This window comes from Prosopis cineraria, unplaced genomic scaffold (assembly GCF_029017545.1).
Source record: "Prosopis cineraria cultivar Desert tree isolate PC_DT_omini unplaced genomic scaffold, ASM2901754v1 PC6, whole genome shotgun sequence".
Taxonomy (NCBI): domain Eukaryota; kingdom Viridiplantae; phylum Streptophyta; class Magnoliopsida; order Fabales; family Fabaceae; genus Prosopis; species Prosopis cineraria.
In genome coordinates, this window is record NW_026555337.1 from 4,269,980 (window position 1) to 4,288,522 (window position 18,543).

The following is an 18,543-nucleotide window of genomic DNA, read 5'->3' on the forward strand; positions in this document are numbered from 1 at the left end:
TTCGATTACTTTCAATTTCATCCATAATTCAAAAGCTATTTTTTTTTTTAAGGAGAGTAATTTCGATATATACACTTATAATAAATTTCACAATCTTTATAACTCCATCAAATCGGTAACTCTCTCGTTATAAATATACCTAACAACTCTAGACTTTGTTGTTTGAATAAACAGGCGCTGCATTGTTCTGTGATGATTGATGATGGAGAAATACACAGGCAAGTTTGATCATATTACTAAGTTTCAGGCAGTCCAAATTCATCTAAAGAAACAAATATAATGATTTATACATAGAATTACCTTGAGCATAGAGGTGTGATTAATACAGATTCACAATCACAAAACTCGGGTCATTGCTCTAAGCATCAAAGGTTGATGAGGGAACCCCACGTACATGAATGTTACAGAGAGGCAGTGACGTGTGCATGCAGGTTCACGCCACGCCGGAATTGAATGCCTTCACATGGCCAGCGCACGTGCCAAGGGCAGCTTCCTCACGTGACCGTAAAAACTAATCTCCTTGCCCTTGCTCCTCCTCGTCGTCGTCGTCTTATTATTATTATTATTATTATCAGGAAACGCGTCCTGGCAGATTTCCGTGAAGGCCTTCACGATCACCTCGTGCTGTCTCGGCGAGTTCAGCTCCAGGAATGCTTCCAGAAGCTCCTCCAGATCAGACTCCGAGTACATCTCCTTCTCGAATATCATCTGCAGCATCGAGTGCCTGAAATCCTTGTACGGATCCTCCGACTCCTTCTCCACCGCCACGCTGTCCACTAACGGACTCTGCTTCGGCAACATGTTGCTCGCATTCTTCCAGCTCCTCTGAGTCTCCGTCTCCGCTTCCGACGCGTTGGTGGAGGTGAAGTCTCCGTCATCTTCGTCTACGGAATGCGCGCCATTGGGGTCGCCGGACGTGGTAGTAGAGGACGTCAGGCTGCCGATTGGGTTTGGGCCGCGATGATTGGGCTTGGGCTCCGGCTCGAAGACGTCGGTGGGCTTGGGCCTGGCGCAGCCACAGCTTCCATTTGCAGCGAGGAGGATTCTGAGAAGAGTTCTCTTGGTGGAAGACATGAGGAATTAGAATGAGAGAGAGAAGGGGGGAGAGAGGAGAGTAACGTTGAGCAGAGTGAAGCAGAGAGAAATCAAAGAGAGAGAGAGAGAGATGAAGGAGGGGGGTGTTGGTGGGAGTGAATGAGAGTCACTTTCAGAGATGTTTGGTGGGAGAGGAGGTTGGGGGATTTATGAAGGCATTTTGCAAATGGCAATGTTCGGAGTTTGGATCAGTTGACGTATTTAGGAGAACAGAGGAATTCATAATGGGACGCAGCTTCCTCAACACTCTCTCACTCTCATCATCGCATTCTTCTTTCAGATTGTAATTTATTAGTATTTACATTCTGTGATGTCACTGATGCAACTCAAGTACAGTACAGTAGCAGATCTTTAAAGTTAATTAATTAAGATGTGTGGTCCTTGCTTGAATATATATTTTAAGAATTTCACCGCGCAGCACGAGTTGATCCTTACGTTATTTAATTCAAAGCTAACTTGTGAGTTTGTGCAAAGTTAGAAACTAAACTTAAAACGTAGCCCGTACGTGCCGAAATGCCTTCCAAGCCAACACACAACATTCATTTATCTCTGCATCCGCCCCTCTTATTGATCTCACGCATGTTCATTTCCTTCCTCAGAATTCACCAAAATAGTTTTAATTGAATCACACACTACTACTCACTTGTACATATGAACTGTTATTACTCGTATTATTTTATTTTATTATTCAGATCTGTGCAACACATATAATGATTACATTTAATTAATTATATACATAATATACAACTCTCGAGAAGCCAACTCCAAATACTAGAGTGAAAGTATGATTATTCCTATAAGATCACCTGAGCTCCACCTCCAGCCAAGGCTTTCGGGAGCAATGCTTTTAGTATTTATTTTAATTTAATCACGAAAGTGTAAGAGTTTTGGGTTAATTGAAGTTTTTGTTTAAAAACAAAAAGGTGAAATTCGAGGTTTCACCGTGTATTCCTCTTTGAAGGATCAATGATGCTGTTCCTGTTGTGGAAACAACGAGGTTCAAGTAGTCCTTTGTCTTTGTGCCGTTGCTATTACTCTTCACACATTTTCATTTGTCTTGTCTTTTCTTTTGCTTTAAAAATTTTCAAATTCCTTGTGTACAAATGAGACAAATGATTCCATGTCAATTGGATGTAATTTTCAGCTGTGTATGACTTGTTCGATCGGCGTGTTTCAAATACAATCATAATATATCGGATATGTTAAGATCGCTACTGAACATGCTATTATTCACGTACACGCACGCAAATATGGATGTATGTATGTATGGAAACATGCTGTTAAGTTTTCAAAAATTCTTATTATATTTTTATTTCAAACTAATCCAAACCCAGCCACATGAGATTGTTGTTACCAATAAAGGACTCACGGGTGCTTCAGAGATTCTTTTGACATTTGAGAAAATGACAATTTAAGAACCCATAAATACATTAATAATATTAGACTCTGAATTCTTAAAATTTTAATACTAGATCATAGTTCTTGCTTATAAGTTATAATTAAAAAATATAAATAATTAATTAAAAATTAAAAAAATATATTTAAAATTATTTATAATGTCAGTTGAGAAAATGAGAGCGGTCAATTACAAATTTTAATTTTTTGTTATCAATATATAAATAATTTACTTGGAAAATGAAGGAAGTGTATTTAAAATTATTTGTAATATTATTTAAAAATTTACAAATTTTAAATTAATCACTTGTGGTTTTATTTGCAGACAATATATAAATAAATAGCTAGGAAAATCTATAAAATACATTTAAAATTATTTGTAACATTAATTAAGAATATTTACAAATTAGTTGTGAATCATATGCCAATCAATTGTAATTTTTTGCTATCGCATGGCAAAATCAATAACAGAAATTTGAGAACTTTTGAAAAGTTAGTTAAAAATTTATAAAAGTCATTGTGAATCTCAAGTTAACCAATGATAGATAATTTATTGCAAGTAAAGATCATAGTTTGTTATTAAAATTTTAATAATTATTATTAATGTTATTATGGGGTCTCTAATTATTATTTTTTCTAGAGTTTTTTATTTCATAAATTGCATATCTTAAGACCTAAATTCTAAACCCCAGAGTAAATTGATGTGGCTGTCTTGACCAGTTGAACTACAAGCGCCCCTTGGTATATCATGATTATGTTATTAAGGGTAAATGAGTAAATTAGCTTCTAAATTATGGGTTGAGAAACTTATGAGATTCTAAACTATTTTTATGTTCAATATTCCCCCAACTTTTAAAAATGATACAATCTAACTCTTTTTGTCAGAAAGAGTTAACTTTGACATTTAGTTGATTAGAAAATGATAGGAAAAATTTTAAAAATTACAGAAAATGATTGAGAAGAATTTCTTGATCATTTTTATAATTTTTTAGTCTTTTTTATAATTTTTGATATCATTTTTTGTCAGATTAATGACAAGGATTAGATTGCATCGTTTTTAAAAATTAAAGGAGAACATTATACAAAAAATAAATTTAGGGTCACAAACATTTTTGGACAAATATTTTTGGAGCCAATTCACTCATTTACCCTATTCTTCCTTAACCATATTTATTGCAATCTCATGTTATTTCTTACACAAAGGCTGCTAATTAATTAGTTTTGTATTAATTGTATTGACATATTATATCTCAGTGCATTTTTGCTGCAAACATTAATTTGATCGATTGATTAATTGGATATAACATAAGCAATGTATCCTTCTCGTTGATCTAATACACTATCATGAAATGGGATTTTATTTCTCACATTAATTAATTGTGTTCTTTTCTTTTTTTCATAACAAGGGAAGCTAAAAGCAGAATCTAAACAGACAAAAACAAAGACAAGTCTTAATTAATTTTTATTCTAGCAACATCATCAAAATGCATGGCGTACACTTTTCTAGATGGATCAGCAATTTTTTAATGTTTTTCTTTAATTCATTGTTATCAGTTTATCACTTCCATAATCACTTATGATATTAACGTTTTTCGTTGAAGTTCAATATAACGTGATAATGATTATTGAATGAATCTTAAGAAATTGTTCAACATGAGAAAAATATGCGACTCTAGAAATTAAAGTTCAATTTTAAAATGATGTCGGAGACAAATTAAATCAAAAAACATATATTAACCATGATATTAAAATTGTTTAATCAATCTCATATATAAATTACAACATACTTAACTGTTTGATGAAAATAAATTATCTTTGAATACTTGATCAGCTTTGCAAACAATGGAAATAAATTATTTTGGAAAGCAGTTGTAGTGGAGGAATTGCTACACGTCCCTACCCAGATCATATAAACTTGGGTGGAAGAGGCTAAGAGCCCACAGAATTTGGCCTGGGTGGGATTCGGATGCACTATTAATTTATTATTATTTGATGATATTTTTGCCATGTGATTGCAAATTACAATTTATCCTTTTTTATCGCTCTTTCTATCTCTCTCTTACTTGGCTCTAACGAGTTTAGCTCAAACGAATTATTCTGGGTATCTTGATTTCCGGTTCTGATCATTGAGTACGCTCTCTCTATGTTCTGAACGGGAAGAAGATTTCTTGATTGGCCCAACAATGGCGACCACTCTGCTTATCCCATCCTCTTCCTCTGCTTTCTTTCTGAGCAAAGGGACCAACGGATTTCGCAATTACGCTTCGTCACGTAAGTGCCATGTAAAGAGCTTCAGAGTGAGAGCTGTTAAAGAGAAAACAGATGAAGTCAAAACCCCATCTCAGCCCTCTTCTTCAGCTGAGGAGATTGCCAAGAAGTATGGCCTTGAAGCTGGCCTATGGAAGGTTCTCATTTCTTCTGTGCTTCAGCTATTTTAACTTCGATTTGGAGTTTGCGGGTCCATGATTTTGCGATTATTTCCTGTTAATATGCAATTGTTTCCCCTTTCCCTTCGATTATAAACAAGGTTTTCCAAAGTTTTCATCTTTCGGTAAGAGTGAACGTTATTTGCTGTGAGCTTAGAGCAAGTTAGAACTTGGAAGCGTATTCGTTGTGAGAACACCTCAGAGTAAGATAGGGTTTAGTTGCCGAGGGAATTAAGGAAACATCAGGAAGTAGAAAATAACTAGTTTTGCTTGCTTGTTCAATTGAGTTCACATTGCTTCCTTGATGCAGCGTTATCCCAGTTTATATGCAGAATTAATAAATTTAGAAATCCTATTCTGCGTTACACGCTAATCCAGTGGCTGATTTTTCAAGTCACTAGTTAACAGACCCTGTCCTTAACTTGTGGTTTGTGTTTGCCCTCAAGGTGGCCACCAAACAAAAAAAAAAAAAAATTGATCAGGTCGGGGTGTAATTTCGGGCTATACTTTGAAGTTTGAAGTCATGCTGGGTAATCTTTTTCTTAAAAATAAAACATTGCGGTCACTTGTGCAGATTTTCAGCTCAAAAGATGAAGGAAATGATGGTCCTGAAAGGAAGAAATCAAAGGGCGATGAAGCCAAGGAATTGCTGGCAAAATACGGAGGAGCTTATCTGGCCACCTCAATCACACTGTCTTTGATCTCATTCACTCTATGCTACGCGCTAATCAGTGCAGGCATTGACGTCCAGGCGCTGTTACAGAAGGTACAACGTTGACCCTAACGTGGATTGCAATCTAAACAAGGTAAGGTTGCGTTTCTACAGATTTAATAATGTAGCTGTCTTTTTCTTAGGTGGGAATCTCAACTGATGAGACGGGGGAGAGAGTTGGAACCTTTGCCTTGGCATATGCTGCGCACAAGGCTGCATCCCCAATCAGGTTTCCTCCAACAGTGGCTCTCACACCTATTGTTGCGGGTTGGATTGGCAAGAAAGTGGACAAAGATAAGTAGTTTGTACGAGAGCTTTGAGCTCCAACCTTGTTTTGTTTCTATTATATGTTTTTTCTTTTGTTTATGTTCTCATTTCAACATTTGTTTTTACACGCGTAAACAAGGTACGTACCATACCTGATGCAAATGAAAATAATCTCTCATACTCTAAATCCACCAGCTGCATGTTCCAACATTGCGTCATTTATATGTTACGGTGGAAAGCACAAGTAATTGATTGGCATGGCTCTTCAGGATTCTTGATCCAGTGGGTGATTCGCTTTGCAAGATTGAGAGAGGGCGAGTAATAAAAACAAGGAAAATTAACATTAATAACAATAGGGAACGAAAATTCCATTTGAAAGGTCCCATTTCATGAACAATTGCTGGGTTTCTTTACAACATTGCATCGCATGAGAATATACTTGTCGCAAACTATTTCCGTGAAGTGCAACTTTATTGATTGGCAAACATCTTAAGGACACAACGAGCTAATTGCTCTAAAGCCAAGAATTAGAGAAATATACAAGGATGGATTCAGTAGAGCTGCTACATGTTTTTCTTGAAACACGAGATCACTTGAATTCTGTAAATTAGCTGTACAATGAATCAGCTGTCCGGAGTGGTGCACTCAGTTCCTTAAACAAGCTTCTTCACCGAGAACATTAACATCTTTATCGAATCTTCAATACAGCCTATAGGAGTGTGGTGAAGAGGACACGGGGGGGTGACTGGATGTCATAGATTCTATGAAAGAGCTCTTGACTTTGATTAGATCCATAAAATATGCTCATGAGGCTTCAGCCTCCTTTAGGGTTAGCTGTAGAAGGCACTTGACTTGTGTTTGGAGGAGTTTCGGGCCGTGCTATGCTCTCTTGAGGTATGCAATAATCTTCATTAAGCGCGTCCAGTTCGTTCCATTCAATTCCAGCTGTTTATGTATCAAGGAAATTTCCAAACATTCAAGATAAGAATCTTTCAATTTTTTGAAGAAAAAAAAACGCTAAACCTCTCCCTTCTAGCATATAGAGGTTACTGAAGACTGGTCCAAAAAGAGGATACACTCTGTTCTCCACATGTCTGTTATGCTAACATCAGCATTTGACAGAAGCCAGTAATCAGCATCAATCTGCGGGGAAAAAAATGTCTTAAATGAGACCTAAGAATTTGGATCACACTTTTTAAGACGAAGTAGTACGAAGATCTTCATGCCACAAGTGATTCGAGTTTCGAATATTATAAGATCAGGCACCGACAGCTTGTAGCGCTTGTAATAAGATAATTTTCCATTATGCCAAACAAAGAAAATAAAGAACACATTATCCCCAAAATGTCAATTTATGTAATCCCCAAGAATTGTTCTTCGCAATCATAGGACTCGAAAAAAAATAAAGTTCACAAACTCTGGTCATACTTACATCAACATCTGACGGAACAATCTTCATGATCCCACTAACGAAGTCCTGTGAGGCACTCAAATCTGAACTGGCTCTAGCATCATTTTGTTCCTGTATTTCTTTGTCCTTACTTCTTTCCTCAGGGATCTCTGTTGCTTGATGCCTGTTAAACTCTGGACTGGATGGAAGATTGGGTGGCGCATCAACTCCATTGATCTCCTCAAATTTTTCTTCAAATTGACTGGAATGGCATGAAAAGAAGAGAAGATCAGCGACTTTAATATTGCAATTCTCCAATACTTTTGTTATTAAACATGAAATTTAGCATTAAAAATTTTAACGGATGTAGTTGTAGCGCCACTGGATAACTGTTCGTCGAGGAGACCACTTATTTATACATTGCTTATGTACTGCAATGAATTAGGACTCTCATTGTTCTACTGGCATTTGTCATCATAATAAATATTGCTGAGTTAAATGATTATTAATCACCAAAATACCTAACAAGGTAAACATCTATCGGGCCCATTGTGCTTCTGAGTATTATCCTGTATCTCCTTTGGGGATAATCAACAGCCTAAAAGAACATGGAGAAGCTTCAATGAGAAAGATGCACGTGAAATTAATTACTTCAACACAAGTTTTGTACGCTCTGAAATTCACCTCATCAGGATCAGGGACCTCGAGAGTGGTGCCATGTGGAGCTTTAATAGCTATCAAGGTTTCATTCTGTCAAAATAAATTATATGTCTTTAAGTTAGCCGCCAAAACAAAATTATGAAGCCATGCATAAAAAACACAGCATCATCATCATACAAGAACATTGTCTTTGACAAGAAAAGATGACAAACTGACCAGGAAGCAGGGCAAATCCTTTATATCGTCTTCCGTGACAAAAAGCCACCTATATGGTGGGAAACCATTAAGAAATGTGTCAAATAATATAAACCTAAAATTTTGGTGGAAATGACCCAACTCAGGGTAAAGGTTAAAACTTACTTCTGATTGTTTTCATCTTCACTAAGTGTCCTCAGCCTTTCTTGCATCTCCCTACAGTATTCAGAAACTCAAGCTTGTTAAACAGATGGCAACCAAACGACACAATAAAGCAGTATCAGGCTATCAGCAAAGGCATGGAATCACTATATCAATAAATAAATAAAAAGAAAAGAAAAGGCATGGCATCAAAAACCTTATCTGTTCATCTAACTGGCGCTCCTCCATAGTAAGGTTTTCAACTTCTGTCTACACAAGAGTAATAACAAAAAAAAAATAAAAATCAAACAACACTAAGATTTTAGAAGTTCACAGGAATTAATGCCATCTTTTAAATTTTCCATAAGTGACATTATATATGCTTTCAAGCAGTTCCCGTATTTAATTGAAAAGATTGAAATATTTATCAAGTTCCACTAGAACAAGATAAAAATGTCTGCTTTCCCAGTTTGTCACATTTACAACATTAGATTGAAGGCATTATATGACTGAGCTGAGGTGATACTGGAATTGGGAAAGACTTGCTACATATTGAATGCTGATCATAAAAGAAAGACAAGAAACTCATAGAAAGAAAGAAAAAAGGAAAACATATTTAAGCATCTCTAAGATTATCAATGGGGATTTCAAGTAGCACATTATGTCATTCCTTACCTGCAAACTAGAAAAACTATCATCAGCTTCCCCTGGCCTTGACACATCCAATCCCCTGAACATTCGTTAAACTTTTGAGAATGCGTAACAGTTTCAAAGCTTAAGTGTCCTATGTCAAACTTTGTTTAAAGTATGAAAAGCAGCCCTACTTCCATTGAATTCTGTTTTTGAGCTTCTTTTCTATAAGACCAATCCCTTCAAGAACGTTTGTTATGTCATATATTCTCCGCTTTTGCACCTGTAGATACCCAAAGAAAAACTTCGATCAATTAATTTACAACATGGAACCTTTGGACCAGGCAGAAAAGTAGTTACCTCTAATGTATCAGCAGCTTTATTCAAATCAAGGATACCGTCCTCAGCTTGCTTGATCAAGTTGATAAACTTTTTTGTCAACAGACCTGTGATTATAAAAACGGCATGAGAATGACGTGTGTTATGATAAGAACTCTGATGGTAATTGACAGTGATTAATAATGGCAAGGGAAACGCTATGCTACCTAAAGAGCTGTCATAACGACATGGACCAGCAGGAGTAAGATTGTTTCCAGAGGGAGAACCTGCAAATTTATAAAATGTCATCAGATACATCTAAACTGTTTGCAGGCAAAGAAAAGGAGTATGTCACTTGTCACTTGATGTTTGTTAGCCCTGCCTCTCCCACATCATACAGTTCTAAGGATTATACTCACCAATATTAGAACCTGAGGTTTGAGGTCCAGCTTTGCTGCATTTTGTAAGCTTTGAAGCTTTGCCTGCCTTCCCCATTTTTCCTGACATTGGAGTCTGAAAGGGGCTATTAGCTGCTTCATTAGATCCTGGGTTCATCCTATCAACGGAATCAGCTTCAGAATTGGCTGTGGTAATCTTTCGCTTCAATTGCTGATACAGTAATTAACATTATATATTCCAGGAATTAAATTAGTTAGAGTTGTATTAGAAAAGGGAAACATAAAGAACTAAAATGATGTACGGGGGAGTTGAGAACTGTGAAGAATTGCATCGAATTGAAGTCAATGCTAGGCTAATCAGCTTTCAGACTGTGTTGAGCGAGAACACATGGATGGATTCCACTGTCATGGTCTAATTCCCAGGATACATGCATGTGACGGAATTAAAGGTATATATCGTGCTGGGTAAAATGAACTAAAGGCTACTTAGATATGAAAAATCTTCAAGAGTAAGACATATTATATACTGAATTGTTTCCCGGTAACTAACCCTATTCTATGTGGAAATGACCTGTATAATGAAACCACGTTATGATCTCAGCTGCTGATTAAGTAACCAGGATAATGCTGAAAAATTCATTTCTCGAGTACAAGACAAGGAACTTCTTACAATGGAGGCTTAATGAAATAACCGGCAAACACTATCGATCGCTCCAGATGCTTATTAGACAGGCTTATGCTCCCGCTAACCACAAACAATTCAAACATGTAAGTATGCCCAAAATTTCAGGGCGCTACCACTCAAACACGGACAAGGCGGAGTAGCCCGAAAATTCTAATTACTTCATTTGAAAAGACGTCTAAATCAAATGCAAATATTTAATGCCCAAAAATAAAGAACCGAGAAATACTACGAAGGGTTTTTAATCCCTTAGCGAAACAAAGCTATACTGCAGTCCTGTGTTACCTCAGGAACTAATCTTGGGTCAAATTTCAATAAATTTCAAACTCGACAACTGATTGAAGTCGTGATCGAGCAGATCTCTACAAGAAAGCAAACAAACGGGAGAGGAAACTAAAAACGGGAAGCGAAGAGCAATATAGAAAAAAGAGAAATAGGAAACTCACAGGGGACTTAACGACGATGGTTTCAACTTCTTGGTGAGCAGGTCGGCGATGGTCGGGCGCGAAGCGATGATAATCTGCCGGAGCAACAAAGGACGGCTTCATGGAGGAGAATGGGAGTTGTCGTTTCATGGAGTGAATGATCTGGTCGGGGGGATGGGAGGAGGAAGACATCCAGCAGGCAGAAACGAACAGTGAGCAAAGATCAAGTTGGGTAGAGAGGGTTTTCGCGGGGAGTGGAGATAGTGGATCGAGAGGGCTTTTGGGTATGAATTGTACGTCAGAGGGTGATTGGGAGTAAGGTGCAGCGAAATTGGAAGGCAAAGGGCAGAGGATGAGAGATCTGGGCGTTTGGGAAGTAGGAAAATAAAAAAGCGGGAGAGAGAAAGAGGGAAGAAAACGAGGGAAGGGAAGCACAGAACGAAAGCACGGAACAAAGAGAGGGAGGGAGGAGGGAATTTGGTTCGGATATGGATATGGAGGGAAGGATTCACTTCTGAATAAAAATAAAATTCTTAAAAAAATCGCAAATTTTATTCTATTACTTTATTCATTTTATAATAATAACGTTCTCAGCAGCTGCCACAACCGTTTGGGTTCGGCGCCAATCCCACGTGGCCTAAGACTTCTTCCAGCCATGCCTTCTGAAAGATTAGACAATGAGCCCTTCTTTCCTCTTTCATCAAATTTTGAGTCGCAACCATTACAAACCATCCCAGTTTTTGTGTGGGTTTTTTCCTTCTTCCCTCTTTCATTAGTTTAAAAACGAAATCATAAGCTCGTTATGGACCATGATTTTTTTTTTTTGCCACCTTATTAATTCGTCACCAGACTCGTTCGTGCGTGTATTAAGTAATAAAATAATGACTAAAATCATTGGAATAAGGTGGGATGCTACTTATTGGACACCATCCATTTCTTCTATTTGCATGCATTCAAGAGTCGAAGGAAGACATCCTTTTGAAGTGGGCAACAAACATCCATATGATGTACCAATAGTATTTCATGATCTGACACTTACTCAAAGGCATGTAATTAAGTAATGAATATTGACGCAGGCTTATAAACATCGGTTCGGGATTTTGACGTGGTGCCGAAGACGTGCAGCTGGACCACTCATGGGCCGGGCTAGCCACCGTTAAATCACATGGGCCTGATCGTGTTCCTCTTCTGTGTCCCATAGAATTTTACCAGGTTTCATTTACACACGTGAAAACAAGAAGCTGGGTGGAAGTCGTATAACAAATAAAGTAGCTTGTTTTTGAAACATGGGTAATGTTGCTTGCCGTAAGGAGCGAATAAAGCAAAACTAGTTTTCTTTAAATAAATGGTTGAAGTGGGGAGGTGCGAGACGATGACAAAGCACTCGGGACAGTCCCTTGAAGATATACACAGGCAGCACAAGTTAGCTACAGGCAAGTCTACTTGGCTCACGTTACTGGGATCTTCACTCTCACACCAACACACGCAAAACAATTGACCCTAGTACATAAAACTAAACTAAGCCCATATGTTCAGCCGATAAATGGCTGAACTAGTGTCTACTTCGGCCCAGGAACGAGGATCAATCACGAATCAGTCAAACTTTACAAAGTGTGTGTATAAGCATCCAATTCCACGCGCACGTCACGAGAGTTGCTTGTGTTGAAGCTCTCTGTTCATTTTCTTTTTCTTTTCTTTTTTTAAATTCTGAGTGCCGATATGTGCCTTATGTTATAAAGATTTTGTACGAAACCATCGGACACGTGGTTGTTTTAAGATGTATAACTACAAGAATGGTCCATAGAACATGGTACATGAATATCACTGGCTCGCTAGCTAGATTAGTTGCGTTATATTTATGTGTCCCTTAATCATAACAAGGTAAAATTTAGGTATATTTTTGTACCTTTATCTAATCAAATTAAAACACGTGAGTTGATGGTATTAATAATAGAAATTTATTATACAATAAATAATATATAAGACATTTACATATATTAATTTAATTAAAAATAAATATCTTAAGTATATACATTTTTCCTATCACAGGATTAATTAACAGGCATCAAAAGTGTCAAGATGAGATTCCCTCCAGACTACTGGGCTTTCAGTTTAGCATAGGCCCAACATTATCCTCGATAAGAAAGCGTCTGTATAGATTGGTTTTCAATTCAACTTTTCACTTTAATTATTGAAGAATATAAAATTGTTATTTCATCGTTGCTCATGTGTAAACATGCAACCCAAAATTGAAATTTGAACTCACATCAAGTCTAATCAATCTCTTGGGGCTGCCCAATCAATACTGGATCTGCATCCACCGTGTGTGCATGTGTGTGCACCAATTTTTTTTTTTTTTTTGCTTCCCTTCCTTTGGTCCACTTTAAAGTTGGTTTTGTCAACTAGATACTGCGGATTTTGCAATGTTGACAAACAGAAGAAGTCTGAGAGACTTTTCCTATCACCCAAAAACAAAAATGATTATGTGTGTGTGTGCAGAGAGAAGGCGGGGAGGGGGGAATACAAGGAAACTGCGGATGATCAATAAAGTAAAATAACTGACCCTCGTGTTTCTGTGAGCGTGCTCTCGTTATTGTTATGGTAAAGTGGATGTTAAATTAGAAGTTTATGTTGCATGAGTAAACACGACATTTCCTTATCTGTTTCTTTGCTTCGAACTATCACGGATAAAGCAAAGCGCTAAGCACACATTATTATAGTCTTACAGAGAAAAAGAAAGTCCTTCTATTCTATAGAGACTCTTATTATTTAGTCCTTTGTTATTAAATTATAACACAGTTTTTTTTTTTGGTGAAAAAATCACGAGAAATACCGGTCCATGCACTAAGGTAAGGTGGAAGCTGGTAAAACAAAGTTAAATCCACCTTCCAATTTAGAATGCGTAGAGACACATTTTAAAAAGCTTGGATTAAAATAAACCTCGCCCCGCCATGAAAATTTTCTTCTCACTCAACCTCATGCACATTGCTATTTATATATTCATTCATATTAATTCACAGATCTTGTGGTCCACAAAAAAACTCACTCTCTCCCACCTACATGACGAGAATTTCTCCCTGTATCTTCATTTTCACTCGGAATCGAGGATTTACATTTCCCAGTAGTCACTTTCTTTGAGAGCCCTTTATTGTATACTGAAAACGCATGTCTATGAACGACTGGGGATTATGGGAATTGATGTATCATATTATGTTGAGTGAACAGAGGACACGATCCAAAAGATGTGCGAGCGTAGAGACTCATATTAGAATAAATTAATGAAACGATGCTCTGATCTTTTTAAATTTCAATGACGATGTAAATGCGAAGGATCCGATGTGTGATTCCCTAGCACCAGAAGACCTCAGAGTCAACTAACATGGCGGACCCATGTAATTCAATTCCAGTCATACCGCCTGTTACGTGTAGCCTCTGATGATCTGATCTTCCGTGTCCACATGGATGACAGTCCTCTCATCAATTAATAGCCCACCAACAAACAATGTCATATTACTCCAAAAAATATTGAAATGTTGTCCATTAAAAATGATTACATCACATGCGATTCGCGTCTTGTTTCGTTCGAAAGATGTCAATTCCGCATTTGTTATGATTTTCTATAAATACTTCGCATTTAATTTCTCTTCTCGCTATCTACGCAGTCCAAAATTTAAAAGACGATACATTATTATTATTATTTTTTTTACGAGCATAGGATGAACAGTACTAGCTATTAATTGTGATCCATCAATAAGATTAAAGGGGAAATTTCACAAGATTTTCTCGGAACAACCCAGACTATGAGTATTAGTTTCAATCAGAGCTAAAAATGGCATATAGAATATCGAAGAAATAAGAAGGTAGTAACCATATTGCGAGCTAATTGGAATTAGGTAGCAGTAAGCGAATTACTCTGGGCTAATTAATTAAACATCGACGCTGCAACTTTGCATAATCTGATACTTGATGGCGGCGGCCGCCGATCCGATCCCGTCTCTGGCGAGCCTGATATAGGCCGGACAGTTGACGTAGAGATGGTACTTGCCGGACACCCAGGACCCGACCTTCCATTTCACCCTTCCGTTCACCTTCACGTTCACCAGCACTCCCCCCGCATTCTGATCCTGCGTCAGAGACTGCAACACGTACGGCGAAACCGGCACCGCCGTTCCGTACAAGAACGGCGACCACAGCGTCACGTCCTTGTGCCCCTGGTACGTCGACGGAAGCATCGTGCCCAGCGAGATCTGCTGGTTCCTATACGACGCGTACACGTCTAGCTTGTGGTAGTATATCCCGATTCGGTCGTTGGGGTTGCGAGCCAAGAGCGTGACCTGCATGGTGATGGTGATGGTGTTGGGGGTTAAAGAAGGAGGTTCAATGGCGGTCGGTGTTGCCGGCGAGGAGGAGAGGTTGAAGGCGAAGAGGGTGGCGTCTTGGAGGATGAAGTGGGGTTTGGAGGGTCGGAGGATGACCCAGATTAAGAAGATGACGAAGAGGATGAGGATAATGAAGGTGGCGACGCCGGCAACTACCAGGCGGACGAGACGGTTGTCGTCTTGGTCATGGTGACCGCATTCCTTGACGGCCATGATGTTGTTTTGTATGTGGTGGAGTGGCCGGTTATTTAGAGAATGTTGGTTGAGAAAGTGTAAGCATTATATATAGGCACAAGGAAGAAGAGGGTCACTCACTCATCCTCGCCATTTTCAACAGAGGGCTCTGCTTCAAGCAGTTAAAAAATAAATCGACCTCTCTCTAAGTTAATGGGCCATGATAAAAGTTGATGTGCAGAATCAGTAATTTGAATTACTTTATGTTTATTAGGAGAGTAAATTAAAATTAATGAGTAGTAATTGTAGAAGGAGGAGGAGTGGTGGGAAGCGTGGTCGTACAGTAATCTTATCTGCGGTAAGTCGCGAGTGTGTGGGGATGTGTACGTACTGCATAGTTAAATCTAAGCTGATGGAAAAAGGCAAAAGCTGGCCCCATCTGATAATGCATAATACTTCTTGCTTACTCTTAAAAATTCTAATTATATTTTAAGTTGAATTGATATAAGGATTAATGAATAAACAACTGTCCCCCGATAAGGGTTAAATCTAATAAAAGAAACTGATCCTTCATGACGTAGTGATCAATGTTCAAATCTTTATTTAGAAATTAGAAAGGTGCAACATTTTTTTTTCAACAAGGAGATACCTATAAATATAATAAAAAGGGATAACATAACTTTTAATTTTTTAAATTGATTTTAATTATTAATTTAATCTCTTAAATTTAATTTTTATCTATTTAGTTTTTTAAGTTCATTTTAATTATCCCTTGTTATTTAAAAAAGAGATTATACTATTAAAATTTGATAACTATAAGATAATAAAATATTAATAACAATCGTTTAAATTAATAAAATATAATTATTTAGGTAGAACAAGAATAGGTTTTGAAATTTTTAAAAACAAGAGAAACAATATATTGTAGGGGATTATATTGATAAAAATTAAATTCATTTGAGAGTCAATTTGTTTTCATTTAATTATATATACATGTCAAAATATTAATATATTTTATACATTAAATTATTTTAAGAGTTAATTTATATTTTAAAATTTAAAAAATTTATATGATAATTTGAGGAAATATAAAGAATCAAATTAATAAAAATTAAACTTAAAAAATAAAATTAATAATTGAGATAAACTCGATGAATTTAAAGTTTCATTATTCCTAATAAAAACAATTATGCAATGTTTGTTTTCTTTCGTTGATTAATTATTAATTAATCAAACATCGTCCGTATTTTACAGTAACAAATTCATACTTGTGACAACTAATCTTTGGAAAATCCAATTCATATATACTCTTACATATAGATTCAACATGTGCATGGAAAGCATGTATTTTGTCACTATGTACCTTTTTAAGCCTTTTAATGCGAGTGGGGAAAAGTTCAACAAAGAGAATAGATAATGCATAATTCTGAATTCAGTCTTATATATCAAACCTAAACGTTAAAAAAAAAAAAAAACAAATCAACAAGAGGCTCACTTTTTAGTTTTACATTAACGGGGTATAATCATAATGCAAATAAAATAAAAGCAAAGAAAGAAATATTAAAAAAATTCATAATTAATCTTTTGTTCTCATGCTCTATTTTTTTTTTTTTGTTATATATTGGTTGTGGATGATACGGGCCCTTCACCTGAGTTTGATTAATTATTAAAAGAAGCCAAACAATGCATGATTCTCATTCGGGTCTTATTCATAGGTTATTTATATCAGTATCATCAATATTAATATAATAAGAATAAAAAAAATAAAAGAAATTAAAATTTCAAATATAACCCTTAAGTAAAAAGTAAAAAAATTAAAAAAATATTATTTTTTGTCTCTCTCTCTCTTTTTTAAAATTAATTTAAAAATTTTAATTTAAAATAAAATAATTTCATCAACTAACAACTTACAAAATAGATCAAATTATATTTTTAGAAGGTGCCTAATATACATGACTGGAGTAATTCTTTCTAACCAAAAAAAAAAAGTGTAATAGATGGAAACACATTGCATGTGTCTCCAGCACATACTGCTCAAGTGTAATCTACCTATACATGTGCGTGTTTATTGATGGATGCCCGCAAATGTAAGGGATTGGTATAATAAGAAGTTCAGAATATTTTGGGGACGTACGTCGAACCCAAAAGAAAATATTGATATTTGTTATTCGAACTTTTAAACAATTAATAATTGATTAAGAAAAATGAATAATTAATTGAAAACGAAAACAAATAATTCAGTTGTGACCCTTTGGCACCAAGCATTGTATGAGTCCCAAAACAATTTGATTATTATATCTTCTAAAACAATGCATATATTTATAAAGATTTGAAAATTAATATAAAACGACACGTATTTTACTCAATCAGTAAATAGGTGTGGCATATCATCAAAGGGGCGTCAATCAGCATAGTTTAATTACTTGATTTCAATCCTGTTCAAGTGGAGAAAAACAGCCCCAATTACTACACTGAAGGCAAAATAGTGTCCTCGCTATGGGCTGTAGCAAGCAGACGATAAACACACAAATGTAAAAAGGAAGAAAGTGGATAATGCGAGAAAAACTAAGCCAGACAGTAAATAAAACAGCTATCCAAGGGCAGGGTTAGTCAAAACACCAAAACTCATAAAAAAAAGAATGGTACAAGATTAAGAGATGTAAGTTAGGGAGAGGGGGTTACTTCGTTTCGGAAAAGACTGGACTGCTTCTCATGCATCAACGTCATCGCTCATGGAGTGGCCCAGAAATAAAACAATTAAAGAGAAATAAGATGAGCATAGCAATATATACTCATTATTCACATCAGTTATTATATTATATTACCAGGATTTGAATCCTAGTCATCACCCTCGCCCTATTTTTCCATATTATATCATCCTGCTCGATATTGCTTCCATATTTTTGTGTCTCAAATTTATCAATTAGTCAAATTTCACATAGAAATTAAAAAGGTCAGGAATTAAACGGAAGCTATGTTTTTTCTTGTTAACGCACGTGAACTCTCCACAAATTAAAATGAAATGTTTGGGCATTGTTTTTAGGAAAGAATAACAATCTAATTAACATAAATTAAGCTAATGAAAAACTTAAGCAAACTCGAAAAGAAATCACAATCTCAGGCAGGAAAGTCGAAGTGTAGCAACCTCAAATTTATTCATTAACAATCAAACTCCAGAAAGGCGGTCCATCGTGGAATTTGATGGCAAGTCATCATTAGCAAAGAGCAACGTAACTGTTGGACGGAACATGGCAGC

The 18,543-nt window shown here is 36.3% G+C and overlaps 4 protein-coding genes across 5 annotated transcripts; 1 reads left to right on the forward strand and 3 right to left on the reverse strand.

The window, feature by feature from the left end:
- Window positions 1–231: 231 nt before the first annotated feature.
- LOC129314681 (transcription repressor OFP8-like) lies at window positions 232–1,227 on the reverse strand. Its single transcript, XM_054958187.1, has one exon. The coding sequence runs from the start codon at window positions 1,072–1,074 to the stop codon at window positions 460–462; it is 615 nt and encodes a 204-aa protein (XP_054814162.1). The 5' UTR covers window positions 1,075–1,227; the 3' UTR covers window positions 232–459.
- A 3,274-nt stretch (window positions 1,228–4,501) lies between these two features.
- Window positions 4,502–6,082, forward strand: LOC129313483 (uncharacterized). The gene is made up of 3 exons (XM_054956638.1): window positions 4,502–4,895; window positions 5,491–5,682; window positions 5,772–6,082. Exons 1-3 carry the CDS (start codon window positions 4,674–4,676, stop codon window positions 5,928–5,930), a joined length of 573 nt encoding a protein of 190 aa, XP_054812613.1. The 5' UTR covers window positions 4,502–4,673; the 3' UTR covers window positions 5,931–6,082.
- Window positions 6,083–6,238: 156 nt separating this feature from the next.
- LOC129313482 (transcription factor E2FB-like) lies at window positions 6,239–11,232 on the reverse strand. Of its 2 annotated transcripts, none has more exons than XM_054956636.1 (14): window positions 10,756–11,232; window positions 9,649–9,838; window positions 9,457–9,516; window positions 9,272–9,357; window positions 9,106–9,194; window positions 8,957–9,011; window positions 8,499–8,551; window positions 8,306–8,356; window positions 8,162–8,210; window positions 7,970–8,035; window positions 7,807–7,883; window positions 7,328–7,547; window positions 6,972–7,038; window positions 6,239–6,840 (listed from the first exon to the last, which is right to left on the reverse strand). In XM_054956636.1, the coding sequence occupies exons 1-14, from the start codon at window positions 10,924–10,926 to the stop codon at window positions 6,710–6,712; spliced, it is 1,365 nt and encodes a 454-aa protein (XP_054812611.1). In that variant the 5' UTR covers window positions 10,927–11,232; the 3' UTR covers window positions 6,239–6,709. The 2 variants fall into 2 exon arrangements, with proteins under 2 accessions (XP_054812611.1, XP_054812612.1); XM_054956637.1 differs by having other exon boundaries at window positions 9,649–9,785; window positions 10,756–10,894.
- Window positions 11,233–14,465: 3,233 nt separating this feature from the next.
- LOC129313814 (NDR1/HIN1-like protein 1) lies at window positions 14,466–15,415 on the reverse strand. The gene has a single exon (XM_054957221.1). It carries the CDS (start codon window positions 15,324–15,326, stop codon window positions 14,661–14,663), a length of 666 nt encoding a protein of 221 aa, XP_054813196.1. The 5' UTR covers window positions 15,327–15,415; the 3' UTR covers window positions 14,466–14,660.
- Window positions 15,416–18,543: the final 3,128 nt, after the last annotated feature.